The sequence below is a fragment of the Sphaeramia orbicularis genome, chromosome 24, assembly GCF_902148855.1.
Source record: "Sphaeramia orbicularis chromosome 24, fSphaOr1.1, whole genome shotgun sequence".
Taxonomy (NCBI): domain Eukaryota; kingdom Metazoa; phylum Chordata; class Actinopteri; order Kurtiformes; family Apogonidae; genus Sphaeramia; species Sphaeramia orbicularis.
The window spans coordinates 35,431,009-35,447,617 of NC_043979.1; the positions used below are offsets into that span (position 1 = coordinate 35,431,009).

The following is a 16,609-nucleotide window of genomic DNA, read 5'->3' on the forward strand; positions in this document are numbered from 1 at the left end:
TTTGCATTGTTATTTAAAATTCACACATAATGTCCAGGATCATTGCCAAATATTACTATTTGGACCTTTTATGCAACATGAGATATATTTAACCATTTTTGACAGTGTTTTTAATCGCTTTTAATATTTTTTTTTAAGTTTATTTTCAATCTAAATTTTCTTCTTTTTTTCAACAGCCAATTTACTCAAACCGCTACCAGTCAACCCACTACCACTGAAACCACTCATACCAGGTTAGAGATTCACATTAAAGCTCTGACACATACAGTAAATGTTGCACCTTCTGTTTTTAATGGTTCAGGGTTAAAATAGAAGATTCTTTTGAAGTTCAATTAATTAAAATTTTGCATCTTTTTTTCAGCACCCCTTTCATCACAACCAGGTTAGAGACTCACATTAATATTCTAACATATATATTTAGCACCTTTTGTATAGATAACTGTAATATCTGATTTTTATTTTAACTCCACTCAGTGTGTCTCTTTCTGTTTATTTTTATTTAGATACATTTCACACTAATACTCTAACTACATACATTTAATTTGGAAGTTTCATTAATATAACCTAATATTACTGCCCTCTGTTAGTGTGTTGGACCCAATGGTTTGACCGAGATGATCCATCTGGAACTGGAGACTGGGAGACACTTTCCAGTCTCCGAAAAGAAAATCCTGGAAAGATCTGCCCAAACCCAACTGATATTGAGGTCCAGACTTTGTCTGGGCAGAGTCTGGCTGCAGCAGGCGAAGTGATTTACAAGTAAGCACTAGACCAGTGAGAATGTTGAATGTGTTTTATGTGATATTAATACTGTATCATCAATTAAACATTGTACAAAATATGGCAAAGTCTATTTCAATAGATGTCAGTTTTACCATTAGATCTCTGCCAAAGCACACCACACATTTCTCCTTTTGTCTGATGGTAATGCAATAAAAACTAATCGTAGCAGTTCTACCTTGTTAGTTGGTTCCACTGGTAACTTTATCTGTTCATTTATCCATATAGTTGTGACAGTGTTTATTATATAGTTACATGTAGATGGTAGAGGTTTGTATTATTGGTACTAACAGCTGCAGTAGCAGTATGTCCACTGTTAGTACTTGTGTTTGGAGTCGTGGTATTAACAGTTATGGACATGTGTTCTAGTTATTACTACTTAGACCCGCATCAGCAGTTCTAGTTTTTACCCTCCGCCCTCGCTGCAAGGCATTGTCATCAGTTCGTCGTCCATCCGTCCATATGTGCAAAAACTTTGGCCTGGACTGAAGGCCGAGGGTTTTCAAGTGTGTTTAACAGCTGTAGTTCAGTTTTCTGTGCATCCATGTGTCTCCCCCCTATTTCCTTGCCCCCCCCATACAATTCCCAGCGTCAAGTTATGAGAGAAATGTAGAACGTAATGTGATTGATTGTAAAGGACAGGTAGTGGCACAACTAACAAATCTGTGAAATGTAAATTAATCATGTTATTTAATTGTCCTTCTGTTTTCAGAGCAGACACAACCACTGGTTTCATCTGCAGAAATGAAGACCAAAAAGACAAATATTGTAAGGACTACCGTGTTCGTTTCAGCTGCCCTCCCTCATACTGTGGTTTCGGAGGTAAAATATACTGTTTCTACAAAGTGAATTCTTTTTTCCTGTTTCATTGTATGCATACATAAACATTTATTCAGAACAGTGCACTGACTCTGCTTTCTCTTTTATTGCTCCGTTTAGCGTGCTGGACCCAATGGTTTGACCGGGACGATCCCAGCGGAACTGGAGACTGGGAGACTCTGAGTTCGCTGAGGGCTGCATACCCAAACAAAATTTGCGAGACTCCTATGTACATCGAAGCTGTTGTCGTTGGAACAAACGCTCCGGCCAGCAGCACAGGGGAGATCTTCCATACGTAAGTCTGCAATGTACAATAACAATCAGTCACTAACAACATCAGCACTTCTTTCCCAAAGCCTTTAAATATTCACAATGTATTGAAAATTTGTGGACATCCACAAATAGACCCAGAAGAAGCTTTCCTCCTTGTGGTAAAAGGACAAATCACAGACATTTGTTGTGAAGAGTGAAATGTCATTTTATTAATTGTCTATTTTTCAGAATTACTTTCTGAAAATTATTGTCAATGTTTGTGTCGGGCACTAATATTGTACACTTACAAAAACTGTGTTTAAGATCTGGACTGTGAAGTAAAGGGAAATGAAGAAATAGGAAAGTAATGAGAATTTATTTCATAGTATGATGTAATACTTTACTATGTGAAAGGACAGGCACACAAATAGATATTTGTGTTTTAATGCTTCAGCACTAGTGCACTGATCAGCCAGTAAACTTATTCAGTACAGTACTGGGATTCAAAGATTATATTAACAATTCAAGGAAATTAAAATTATATTTTTTATTTCCATTTCCAATTAGGTTGATACTGTCTAGTAGAACTTATACAGATTTCCTTTTCTTATTTGTCAGACAGATGGAAAAAGAGTTAATTCTTTTACCTTCACATGTTCCATCTGTCTGACAAATAAGAAAAGGAAATCTGTATATTTTCATCTCTAGTTATTCATCTGTATCTATGATTCAGGTTTGCTTTAAAACTACTTATGACCACAGTCATCGGCAATGAGGATCTTTAGTCATTACCAGAGCTGCAACCGATTAATCGACTCAAAGTGATCCAAAAAAATCATTCAACCACAATTCTCCTGAATCAAAGCTTTGTTTCCTTCATTTCTCTGCTGTTAAACATTGGTTCCACTGTTGTGTTTCACACGGACGCTTATTGTGACGCACAAAGAAGCTTCAATTCAGGAAAACTGCAATAGAATATCTCCCTTCAATCAGTTCGAGTCGATTAATCGAATCAGGACTTTTTGCATCGACTTCAAGCACCTAGACGATTAATCAGTTGCAGCTCTAGTCATTACTATTAAGCTTTTTTATGCTACTTAAGTCTAAGTTACCTTAAAATTAGTGGCTTTGAAAGTTCTTGTTATTTTGAAAACCACGCTAAAAAAAATTTAGTACACTAATTCTGTTATAAACTGCTTTTCAGCTTCAATCCAACCGAGGGATTTGTTTGCCGCAAGACAGACCAGAAGGATAAGAAATGTCTTGACTACAAAGTTCGCTTCGGATGCTGCTGCGATTGAGTTCTGGCTCAACAACAGAAAAAAGAAATGAGAGAGGAAAACATCTCATTTCTTTTCACTTCACTTTGAAATTACTTTTTTCAATCCTTGATTTTTGGAAGGAGTAATAAGCAATCATTACTGTTATTTTTGCTGGTAATGAAATTCTAATAGATGATAATGATAGTCAACCATGTATGATTAAAGAAAAAGACAATGTATCACCAATAGCAATATGCTGGGTTATCTGACTGCCTTTGGCCGGCAAAGGAACTGAAGATGGAATTTTACCTTGTGTGTAACCCTAAATCATATTATTTTTAAATATTTTTTGTTATGTGCTTCATTTTGCATTATTGGCTATGTCCTAAAAATAATATGATTTATGCTTACTATGCTATGAGGCTACCAATATGTATGTTCATTCATATGCATTGTCCCTTAATAAATAAATCAATACAAAATAAACTTCTACTAATAATAGTGACACATTTACTGTGGGAGGTGCTGGATGTCATTCATGTACAGATGAGAAAGTGCTTTAGTATAAGTCAGGACGAGTCAGTAAATGGAACATTTATTTAAAAATACATGCACGCAAACACCAGCCAGTCCACCTTTTTTCACCTTAAACAATTATTTGCTTTTGTCTGTATTTCACAACTTAGTTTATTTAAATCACAAATGCTGAATATTTGCACATACAGCATTCTTACATTCTTTTCTTTTGAACCTAAATCACACCTCTACTGTATTCTCCTCAATGTGACATTCACTTGATGTAATCCTCACGTACCCAAGATGCTGCACCTCCTTATATGTATAACACACAAACACAAGCACATGCACAGACTGAGGGGTACTGGGAGATACAAAGTGATTCCTTCTACCTCAACACTGTCAACATTTCCTCAGGAGATGAACATGTGTGATAGAGACTGAAAAGAAACTGCAGTGCACAGGACAGAATGTGAAATAAGGGAGAAAACCTTTTCATTGTGAAGTTTTTTGTTGATAAATGATCTGCCTATGAGGGCTTTGTGTAAAGGGTGAAATGTTGTGAAAGAAGCGCTTAAGCAACAACCTCATGATGGACTCCAGCAGGGAACGACGAACTGATAGTACCAGGGGCCTCATGTACAAAGACTTGCATTGATTTCACACTGAAACCTGGTGTACGCCCAAATCCAGAAAAGTCCGTACGCACAAAAAAATCCAGATGAACAAAACTGAGCGTACGCCCGAATCCAAGCACATTTCCTTTGTACATCCCAGTCAGCGTGGAATTGAGCGCATGGGTTGGAGTACCAGACTCCTCCCTCTCCACAACCATATTTATAAATGCAAATCAGTATAAACAGGGTCTGCAGGTGGGATTCCCCTCTCTGCATGATCAAATGATGACGTCAAGGTGAACGCGAACTGCAGGCCAAAACGAGCAGAAGGAGAAAACAGAATGAACTTTGCCCATTTGAGCAGAAAGTTGCTGCTGTTGTGAGTGACACTGTTCTCACAGGGGTGACTCGAATCCCCCCCAAGATAAATATATATTTAGTATTTGTGTAACTCACACATTTGTTCATTCTACGAGTCATACAATAGTCTGATCACAGCCAAACAAGATAAAGGTTCACATGTAATCACGTCAGGATATCAAAAAAGAAATCAAAGACTTGGACTTGTGTTTAATCACTCATTTTATTATTTCCAAAAAGACAATGAGACAGAAGATGGTGAGAAACAGTCTCAGCCTGTCACAGACCATGGGATTTCTTTGGTCCAACGGCCAGCTGCTGATGCCCGTCCACAGCCGTGTCCTCACCCTTGCTCACCCGAGTCACAAGAGGACAATCGGTGGCGTCAATGAGCGCCTGGACCGACTTATAAATGTTCCCACAGACATTAATATTACATTAAATACATTTATCGACAAGTGAATTCTGTGTCCTTCTCTCTTCATATGGTTAAAATCCCATCCTATTTGGATGGCAGGATTGGCATTAATGGGTCCAGGGTCTGGTTCTGGTGGGGGGTGTGCTGCTCTGGCAGTAGGATGGCGGACCGGTGTGTTAATTGTTCCTCTGTGTATCTCTGATGTGCACATCAGTCGGAGGAATGACCTTTAACACATTATTAACAGTTTCCCAGTATCACCTCTAAGTGTTGCCAATGGTTCCAAAGCACTACAAACGTGCGTACGCCAGCTATGAAGTTGGCGTGGAGCACCGCACATTTCCACGGTCATGTCACTCTTTGTACATCTGAACGTGAGTGTGGAAAAGGGCGTACGCCAGGTTTTTGTATGTACGCAACCTTTGTACATGAGGCCCCAGATGTTTACTGACCAAGCTAAGAGACAAAGAAGGGGGAAAGAGACATGGATGTAGAATTATCAGGACTGATGGCCCTAGTCCTGTAAGAAGTGGTTAAAACACAGGGCTTAGGTAAAAATAGCAGAAGTAGCTGCAGCGGCATCAGAAGATCAGACTGCACGGGGAAAATCCTGAAACCCTCGATTCTGGCTGAATTCTTTACTTTTACTTTTCTGGACATTTCTAAGAGGATTCAAAGCAAAGACACTGACTGAATTGTGAGAGACTGATGGGGGAGAAATGAAGGGGGTCTTTGTGAGATTAATCAGCATTTAATCCCAATTAAGATTTGATTATTTGGAAATAAATGTTTATTCTTACGCTTTGCTTGCTACAAAATTGCATTTCAATAAGTTTTATTGAAAGATAATTTTCCCTTCTCATTTTGAGTTATTTTCCCAGAATAGCAGATTAATGCTCGTAACTGTAAAATGTAAGGTTTATGTGTGCATAACATCAAAGGTTCTAAAAGTAAGTTTGGCCAAGTTTCCACCTATTTTTTTTAATGTGTCCTCAGGGTCCTCTAGTCTGGACCTAAGAATAATACCTGATCAGTAACAAGAGCCTAAATCCGATAGAAGCAGCGACCCCTGTCGGGGCCTAGATTTTACAGTGAGAATGAAAGAAGCACAATAACCCTGTAGATTTATAAAATTTATTACAGAATGATATTTCAGATTGAAATGAACAACCAGCAATAATTAGCAATGATCAACACACAGATTCAGAGATAAAGTCTCGCTGTTTGCAAACAGGGTGCAGTCTGCTAAGACTGGACACCCACAAATAATAATATTAATAATAATAATAATAATAATAATAATACATTTTATTTGTATAGTGCAGGTATATGAATATAAAACAGTTAAACATTAAACCAGTGGTTCTTAACCTGGGTTCGATCGAACCCTAGGGGTTCGGTGAGTCAGTCTCAGGGGTTCAGCAGAGGTCAAGACACACACTCGACTCATTAGTCGGGTGTGTGTCGGGCTAGGTCCGTGTATGTAAACAAACGGCTTCGGAGACTCTTTCTCTGATTGACATCCAATATACGCGGTGTATTGTTGTTGCTTATAGCACTACAACACAATCCGGAAGTGTTTATAATCTCTTCCACTCGTCTGACGAATTATTTGAGTATTTTTCACATCGTTGTTATGACTTTTGCTACTTCCTGTTAACCACGGAGGCAGCCATGTGTAGCATTTGTTTACATTTTTCGGTCACCGCACTGGTCAGTTACAATCATGCGACGACCGACGCACCATCGTGGATGGAGAAATCGTATTACGCTAAAGCCGTCAGTCACACTGATTTGCAGTAAATATTCATTATTATTGTAGCCTGATGGAAATTAGGTGATGGGTGTGTGTTAAAATGTTAAAAATGATAAATAGCATAAATACAATAAGTTCATTATTGGAATACTTAAGGTTAAAAATTAAAACCATTTCAGTGTGGTTGTATTAAAAAAGGTCATGTCTTTGTGAAAAGGCATGTAATTTGTGAGTTCATGCACTGTATTGGTTTTGTTCTTTGAACACAGTGATGTTAATGCACGGTTCATTTTGTGCACCAGTAAAACATATACCTGTGTCTTGAATTTGAAAAAAAATCACATTTTATTTTTTAATAAAGAAGGGTTCGGTGAATGTGCATATGAAACTGGTGGGGTTCAGTACCTCCAACAAGGTTAAGAACCACTGCATTAAACATTAGGATTAAACATTGAAAGCAATCTTAAATAAGTGAGTTTTAAAAAGGGATTTAAAAGTGTTGGGGTCGGAGAGGAGGTGGGAGGGAGTTCCAGAGGGTTGGAGCTTCGATGGAGAAAGCTCTGTCCCCCCAGGTTCAGTGCTTGGCTTTTAATGGTGGGGCTAGGAGGTGAGCAGAGGAGGATCGGAGGGTCTGGGAAGGGGCATGGGGCTGGGGGGCGTCCTGGTGATGGAGGCCTTTGTGGGTGAAGAGGAGGATCTTGAATGTTATTCTGTTTTTGAGAGGGAGGAGGTGTTGGAGGACGGGGGTGATGCATTCTCGTAAAAGTCAACAAGCAGTTGTACTGTGCAGGTCACGTCTGCATGTTTACCTAAGTTCCATAACATGTCCCTACAGCACAGGTGTCAAACATGCAGCCCGGGGGCCAAATCCAGCCCGCCAAAGGGTCCAATCTGGCCTTTGGGATGAATTTGTGAAATACAAAAATTACACTGAAGATATTAATCATTTTAGTTCAGGTTCCACATACAGACCAATTTAATCTCAAGTGCGTCAGATCAGTCAAATACTATCATAATAACCTATAAATACCCACAACTCCAAATGTTTTCTCTTTGTAAATGTAAAAATGTTCATGTCATTTTACTGTATTTACACTAAAACAACTAACATTTCACAAAAACAGGAATAACCTCAACAAATATAAACATTTTGATATTTCTGAAGCGTAATTTTAACAATATTCTGCCTGTTATTAGATGTTTTGTGTATTTGTAGATCCACTGTGATCTGTAAGTTGTAATTTACATGTGTAAATGATAAACTGAGACATGATATTGTTACAATTGCACTTAATTTTCTTAAGAAATTTCAGTTTGTTCATGTTATTCACAGTGTTTTAAAGGATAGTTGGTAGATGTAAACCTTTTCATCACAAAATTTGTTTTTTTTTTTTTTTTGCTCTAAAACATAGAAGAAAGTTTGGAGTTGACATTATTTATATATTATTATGTTATTATTTCACTTCAGAGCAAATTTGGCTGACTGTGGCCCCTGAAGGAAAATGAGTTTTACCTTACAGTATCCGGTTTTAACTAGATTTTATTTATTTGCTCAGTCTCTTCAGCGTAACAAGTACAGAGTGTAAATTCGTCAGAGGAACAAGTACAAAGTTTAGACAAAATGAATGAGCAATAATTTGTTTTCCTTCCACAACCACAACTGATCGGACTGGATTACTCACTGGTTTAGTGTGGGTGTCTCCTGCCAGTAAGACCGGGGTTAGCAGGGCAGAGTTCGGGAACAAAGGTGGTTAGAATGAGGCAAGCGCTTCTCTTTAAAATCAGCTCCAGTAGTGTCTATTAACTGGAGGTACTTAAGTTGAGATAGATCCCTTCTGACCCCTGCTTAATGACCTGGACCCCATCAGATGGAGAGCTGAGCCACTAGACCTCGACAGGTTTTGACAGTACTGAGGGTAAGTATATTATATTTAAATATGAATGTTGGAGTGTTTTGTGGCTCACTCTGATGTCCGCTTGATTCTGTTGATCTTGTTAAAATAATTGTACAAGACACTAAGATGCATTACCTTGTAAGACGCTTTTCTTGCTGTAAAATGTCAGATGTCCATCATAAGACTTATTTAAAAAATTAAAACATAAAAGAGAAAAGATATGAAAAGAAGAAATGAAATATTATAAGTTGTTTTGCTTGATGAGTGTTTTATTTTGCAAATCTAAATTGTTATATTCTGATTTATATTTTGTATCTATTTTGTATTTTTTATTTTATGTGTACTGAACAGTCAAAGGTCAGGGTCGTTCCAGGTTCGTGTGTTGTGTGTGGTTAAGTTGAAACTCACACCTGTGTGCGCTGAATGTGGAGAAAAGGTCATATTCTACAAAAAAGATCTTATTTTGCAGCTTTGGAAAGTTTTGTGCTAAAAGTAAGCAGAAAAACTAGATTATGAACTTACGGACTTTCTGTGGTCAAGAAATGCTAGCCCAATTGTACTTACTGAAGCTCTTTGTGGTTAAGCTATGCTGTGTAAGCTGAACTGTTGGTGAAGATGTCAAACCAAGGTTTTATTGAAAGATGTCCACTGTACTTGTTAAACTGAAGTGAACGTTGAAATGTGCGTTTTCTTAGAATCATGTCATGTGGAATGATTGACGTATGTCTGACGTGTTTTACATATAATAATAATAATAATAATAATAATAATAATAATAAGCAACAACTGTCAACCACTTATACATGTATGTTGAACTGATGTACCAAATATGGAAGTCTTCCAAGTGACTAAGGACTATGACATGTAATGAAGGAATATATGAGGAAGTAGATTTAGGGAGTTCTTTGTAAGAGATACTAGCTGATAACTGACTTCTCTTTTTTTGTAATTTTTTATATTTTTGCCTGAAGCAATAAATCAAGCTTCGTTTTAACTTTTTAAACCTAGATCCTTCTTTTTGGTGAATTCTTCATTTTCTCCTGTGTTGGTTCTTCCATCCGAAACCCAAGTGCTAAGTTGATAATTTACAACAATATGCTTTGCTTATTTATTCTATATTTAGGAAATGTATCTTAAGTCAACAAATGTGATGTTTCTTATTAAATTCTTGTAAAATCTCCCAATTTCTTCCTTCCAAAGGTTGTGAAATCACAAATTACCAGCAAAAATGATCAAATTGGTAATGTATAAACTTATATTTTGCATTTCTGCATAAATACAGCTCTGCAATAACTATGTGCAAATGTTGGATTCTAACTTGTAACTCTAAAATGTCACCAATAGTTGAGTGTTGCTGTTATTGCTGGATTCCTTTCTGGTAAGGCCATCTCAATAGATATTTTGATTTAGATCATAGAAATAATTTGAAGGGATCAAAGTCAAATGCATTCACAAACATCATTGCCATCTTTTTCTATCCCAGTGAAACCAGCTGATGGTCAATGTAATTTTTTGCATTGCTATTTAAAATTCACACATAATGTGCAAGATCATTGCCAAATATTACTATTTGGACCTTTATGCTACATGAGACATATTCAACCATTCTCAAAGGTGCGGGAGACTTTCGTCACCAATTTTTCATCAAATCTGTCAAACCTCAGTCATATCCTAAGTATCACGAATCCGTAAGTCTTTCTGTGATTACTCACCTGAATCTCTTCCCTCTCGGTGAACAATGTCGAAGTGTACTCCACCATAAACAAACCATTTGTTTACAGAGCTGGTAGGTAACTCGGGCATCTTTGGAGTTTTGTTGCAATGTGCATTGTGGGAAGCGGAGGTTCATGCAGCTGCCTGGCAGCTGGAGGGAAGTGGAGCTCCAGCCGTTTCCGCATCATCTTTGTTGCAGCTTCCACTGCCAGGTGGCGCTCTGCTTACTCCACTTCCTTCCAGCCCCTTCCACGTTGTGTTTATTGCAGCCATATGATATCAAATGGTTGCACTGCCGGTGCCACTGCCAGGCGGCTGTGCGAACCTCCGCTTTCCACAATGGACGTCGTGACAAAACTCCAAAGATGGCCGAGTTACCTACCGGCTCTGTTTGTAAACAAATGGTTTGTTTATGGTGGAGTTCGCTTTGAAATTGTTCACCGTGAGGGAAGAGATTCAAGTGAGTAATCACAGAAAGACTTACGGATTCGTGATACTTAAGCTATGACTGGGGTTTGACAGATTTGATGAAAAATTGGTGACGAAAGTCTCCTGCAGCTTTAACAGTGTTTTTGTTTTTAATATTTCTTTTGAAGTTTATTTTCAATTTAAATTTTCATCTTTTTTCAACAGCCAATTTACTCAAACCACTACCACCACTCATACCAGGACAGAGATTCACATTAAAGCTCTGACACATACAGTAAATGTTGCACCTTCTGTTTTTAATGTTTCAGGGTTAAAATATAAGATTCTTTTGAAGTTCAATTAATTAAAATTTTGCATCTTTTTTTCAGCACCCCTTTCATCACAACCAGGTTAGAGACTCACATTAATATTCTAACATATATTTAGCACCTTTTGTATAGATAGCTGTAATATCTGATTTTTATTTTAACTCCACTCAGTGTGTCTCTTTCTGTGTTTAGTTTTATTTATACACATTTTACTCTAATAATCTAACTACATACATTTAATTTGGAGGTTTCATTAATATAACCTAATATTACTGCCCTCTGTTAGTGTGTTGGACCCCATGGTTTGACCGAGATGATCCATCTGCAACTGGAGACTGGGAAGTACTTGACAATCTCCGAAATGAAAATCCTGGAAAGATCTGCCCAAACCCAACCGATATTGAGGTCCAGACTGTGACTGGGCAGAGTCTGAATTCAACAGGCGAAGTCATTTTCAAGTAAGCACTAGACCAGTGAGAATGTTGAATGTGTTTTATGTGATATTAATACTGTATCATCAATTAAACATTGTACAAAATATGGCAAAGTCTTTTTCAATAGATGTCAGTTTTACCATTAGATCTCTGCCAAAGCACACCACACATTTCTCCTTTTGTCTGATGGTAATGCAATAAAAACTAATCGTAGCAGTTGTACCTTGTTAGTTGGTGCCACTGGTAACTATCTATTCATTTATCCATATAGTTGTGACAGTGTTTATTATATAGTTACATGTAGATGGTAGAGGTTTGTATTATTGGTACTAACAGCTGCAGTAGTAGTATGTCCATTGTTACCTCCACCAGGAGGTATTGTGATCACTTTGCTTTGTGTGTTGTATGTTTGTTTGTTTGTTTGTTTGTTTGTTTGTTAGCAAGATAACTCAAAAAGTTATGGATGGATTTTCATGAAATTTTCAGGAAATGTTGATACTGGCACAAGGAAGAAATTATAAAATTTTGGTGGGGATCAGAGGGGGGGCAGATCTGTCTTGGTGGAGGTCTGCACTCTCTGAGTGCTTTTCTGGTTAATATTTGTATTTGGAGTCGTAGTATTGACAGTTATGGACATGTGCTCTAGTTATTGCTACTTATACTACCATCAGCAGTTGTAGTTTTTCCTCTCGGCCCTCGCTGCAAAGTATTGTCATCAGTTCGTCGTACATACATATGTACGTGCAAAAACTTTGGCGTGGACTGAAGGCCGGGGATTTTCAAGTGTGTTTAACAGCTGTAGTTCAGTTTTCTGTGCATCCATGTGTCTCCCCCCTATTTTCCTATTTTCCCCCTTCCCTCTCTCTGTCTCTCTCTCTCCATGCAATTCCCAGCATCAAGTTATGAGAGAAACGTAGAACCTAATGTGTAAATCGTGGTTTGAAATCAACTTATCTGCCTATATTTCTTCCTGTAATCTATACACCTATCCTCTCTCTTTATCTCTCCCCTCTTTCTCTCTGTATTCTCCATTTCTTCTCTCTCTCTCTCTCTCTCTCTCTCTCTCTGTCTCTCTCTGTCTCTCTCTGTCTCTCTCTCTCTCTCTCTGTCTCTCTCTGTCTCCTCTCTCTCTCTCTCTCTCTCTCTCTCTCTCTGTCTCTCTGTCTCTCTCTGTCTCTCTCTCTCTCTCTGTCTCTCTCTGTCTCTCTCTCTCTCTCTCTCTCTCTCTCTCTCTCTCTCTGGGTCTGCTCCAGGTTTCTACCTGTTAAAAGGAAGTTTTTTCTCACCACTCTCACAAAGTCTTTGCTCCTGGAGGATTCTGTTGGTGTCTGTAAATTGGCTGAAGAGTCTGGTTTAGACCAGCTCTACATGTAAAGTGTCATGACATAACTTTTGTTATGATGTGACACTATATAAATAAAATCTGATTGGTTGGTTGATTGATTGTAAAGGACAGGTAGTGGCACAACTAACAAATCTGTGAAATGTAAATTAATCATGTTATTTAATTGTCCTTCTGTTTTCAGAGCAGACACAACCTCTGGTTTCATCTGCAGAAATGAGGACCAAACAGACAAACAGTGTACGGACTACCGTGTTCGTTTCAGCTGCCCTCCCTCATACTGTGGTTTCGGAGGTAAAATATACTGTTTCTACAAAGTGAATTCTTTTTTCCTGTTTCATTGCATGTATACATAAACATTTATTCAGAACAGTGCACTGACTCTGCTTTCTCTGTTATTGCTCCGTTTAGCGTGCTGGACCCAATGGTTTGACCGGGACAATCCCAGCTGGACTGGAGACTGGGAGACTCTGGGTTCGCTGAGGAATGAACACCCAAACAAAATTTGCGAGACTCCTATGTACATCGAAGCTGTTGTCGTTGGAACAAACATCCCGGCCAGCCTTTCAGGGGAGGTCTTCCATTTGTAAGTCTGCAATGTACAATAACAATCAGTCACTAACAACATCAGCACTTCTTTCACAAAGCCTTTAAATATTCACAATGTATTGAAAATTTGTAGACGTCCACAAATAGACCCAGAAGAAGCTTTCCTCCTTGTGGTAAAAGGACAAATCAGACATTTGCTCTGGAGAGTGAAATGTCATTTTATTAACTGTCTGTTTATAAGAATTACTTTTTGAAAATTATTGTTAATGTTTGTGTCGGGCACTAACATTGTACACTTATAAAAACTGTGTTTAAGATCTGGACTGTGAAGTAAAGGGAAATGAAGAAATAGGAAAGTAATAAGAAATTATGTCACAGTAATACCTTACTATTTGAAAGGACAGGCACAAAAATAGATATTCTTGTTTTAATGATTCAGAATTGATGCATTGATCAGCCAGTAAACTTATTCAGTGCAGTACTGGGATTCACAGATTATATTAACAATTCAAGTAAATTACAATTATATTTTTATTTCCATTTCCAATTAGGTTGATACTGTCTAGTAGAACTTATACAGATTTCCTTTTCTTATTTGTCAGACAGATGGAACATGTCAAGGTAAAAGAATTAACTCTTTTTCCATCTGTCTGACAATTAAGAAAAGGAAATCTGTATATTTCCATTTCTAGTTATTCATCTGTATCTATGATTCAGGTTTGCTTTAAAACTACTTATGACCACAGTCATCGGCAATGAGGATCTTTAGTCATTACTAGAGCTGCAACCGATTAATCGACTCAAAGTGATCCAAAAAAATCATTCAACCACAATTCTCTTGCATCAAAGCTTTGTTTCCTTCATTTCTCTGCTGTTAAACATTGGTTCCACTGTTGTGTTTCACACGGACGCTTATTGTGACGCACAAAGAAGCTTCAATTCAGGAAAACTGCAATAGAATATCTCCCTTCAATCAGTTCGAGTCGATTAATCGAATCAGGACTTTTTGCATCGACTTCAAGCACCTAGACGATTAATCGGTTGGAGCTCTAGTCATTACTATTAAGCTTTTTTATGCAACTTAAGTCTAAGTTACCTTAGATTAGTGGTTTTGAAAGTTCTTGTTATTTTTGAAAACCACGCTAAAAAAAATTAAGTAGCATACTAATTCTGTAATAAACTACTTTTCAGCTTCAATCCAACTGTGGGACTTGTTTGCCGCAACTCAGACCAGGAGGATAAGAGTTGTCTTGACTACAAAGTTCGCTTCGGATGCTGCTGCGATTGAGTTCTGGCTCAACAAGAACAGCACCAAGAAATGAGAGAGGAAGACATCTCAATTCTTTTCACTTCACTTTAAAATTACTTTTTTCCATCCTTGATTTTGGAAGGAGTAATAAGCAATCATTACTGTTATTTTTACTGGAAATGAAATTCTAATAGATGATGATGATAGTCAACCATGTATGATTAAAGAAAAAGACAATGTATCGCCAATAGCAACGTGCTGGGTTATCTGACTGCTTTTGGCCTGCAAAGGAACTAAAGATGGAAATTTACCTTGTCTGTAACCTTAAGTAATCTGTAACCCTAAATCATATTATTTTTTAAATATTTTTTGTTATATCTGTGCTTAATTTTGCATTATTGGCTATGTCCTAAAAATAATATGATTTATGCTTACTATGCTATGAGGCTACCAATATGTATGTTCATTCATATGCATTGTCCCTTAATAAATAAATCAATACAAAATAAACTTCTACTAATAATAGTGACACATTTACTGTGGGAGGTGCTGGATGTCATTCATGTACAGATGAGAAAGTGCTTTAGTATAAGTCAGGACGAGTCAGTAAATGGAACATTTATTTAAAAATACATGCACGCAAACACCAGCCAGTCCCAATTTTTTCACCTTAACCCTTTCATGCACGAATTATGAGAACCTTAGTCAATATTTTTTTCTTGAGTGTTTTTGTTCCTCTTTAGGCATGAAGAAAACAATGCAATTGATTTTTTTTTTTTTTTTTTTTTTTTTTTATGAACGTATTTTTCATGGAGTTACAAAAATGTCCACTCAGCTGGACACCATGCATTTAAGTTTTGAAGCAAAGAAACATTTCTATAAAAATCATCATCAGAAAGTGATATACTGTGTGAAAACTATGAAATAAAAGCATTTTTAATGCCACTAATTGCTAAATTGCTACTATTTTCTCACATTTTATCCCACTCTAATATTAGTTAGTACTCATTTCATGGAGATAAAATCCTCCTGAGACCCAGGAAATGGACAGTTTTGCTTTTTTACATTAAAAAATTTGTCTTGATTGGAAACTGCATAATGCAACAGTTTTTTCAGATACATTTTTAAAACTATTTTTATTTATTGATTGATTTTTTTAATGGAATGTCCTTTGTAATGGACAGCATTTTTAAAGTAAAACTGTCAAACTTTTGTCCCCTACAGAGGACAAAATGCATTGCTGGGTCTCAGGAGGATATGCAAAAAAAAAAAAAAAAAAATAATAATAATAATTTGTTTGTTAATTACAGTCTAATACCAATTAGCAATTGATTTCCACTAAAACATGTTACTGCAGATCAGGTTTATCAAGAACAGCAAAGTTACAGTAATGGCATGAATTGCAGTGTTTTGGATGATGCATAAGAGTCCTGATATGGAACTAAAACAACAAAACCCATGAATAAACAATAGAACAGCCGTAGAATAACTGTCCACTGGAGTGACCACTATGCATGAAAGGGTTAAACAATTATTTGCTTTTGTCTGTATTTCTCAACTTATAACTTAGTTACTTTAAATCACAAATGCTGAATATTTGCACATATAGAATTCTTATATTCTTTTCTTTTGAACCTAAATCGCCTCTATTATATTCTCCTCAATGTGACATTCGCTTGATGTAATCCTCACGTACCCAAGATGCTGCACCTCCTTATATGTATAACACACAAACACATAAGCACATGCACAGACTGAGGGGTACTGGGAAGGTACAAGGTGATTCCTTCTACCTCAACACTGTCAACATTTCCTCAGGAGATGAACACATGTGATAGGGACTGAAAAGAAACTGCAGTGCACAGGACAGAATGTGAAATAAGGGAGAAAACTTTTTCACTGTGGGGAAG

The 16,609-nt window shown here is 37.2% G+C and overlaps 1 protein-coding gene across 1 annotated transcript; it reads left to right on the plus strand.

The window, feature by feature from the left end:
• Positions 1-29: 29 nt before the first annotated feature.
• LOC115414868 (mucin-5B-like) lies at positions 30-14,810 on the plus strand. The gene is made up of 9 exons (XM_030128230.1): positions 30-72; positions 177-233; positions 362-382; positions 588-759; positions 1,493-1,602; positions 11,412-11,583; positions 13,086-13,207; positions 13,313-13,487; positions 14,642-14,810. Exons 1-9 carry the CDS (start codon positions 30-32, stop codon positions 14,736-14,738), a joined length of 969 nt encoding a protein of 322 aa, XP_029984090.1. The 3' UTR covers positions 14,739-14,810.
• Positions 14,811-16,609: the final 1,799 nt, after the last annotated feature.

Excerpts from the sequence above, each read along its gene's own strand:
- LOC115414868 (XM_030128230.1), top strand. The coding sequence starts at position 30 with ATGTCCAGGATCATTGCCAAATATTACTATTTGGACCTTTTAT. Across the intron at positions 760-1,492 it reads GCAGGCGAAGTGATTTACAA|AGCAGACACAACCACTGGTT; the intron begins GTAAGCACTAGA and ends TTCTGTTTTCAG. Across the intron at positions 13,488-14,641 it reads TCAGGGGAGGTCTTCCATTT|CTTCAATCCAACTGTGGGAC; the intron begins GTAAGTCTGCAA and ends ACTACTTTTCAG.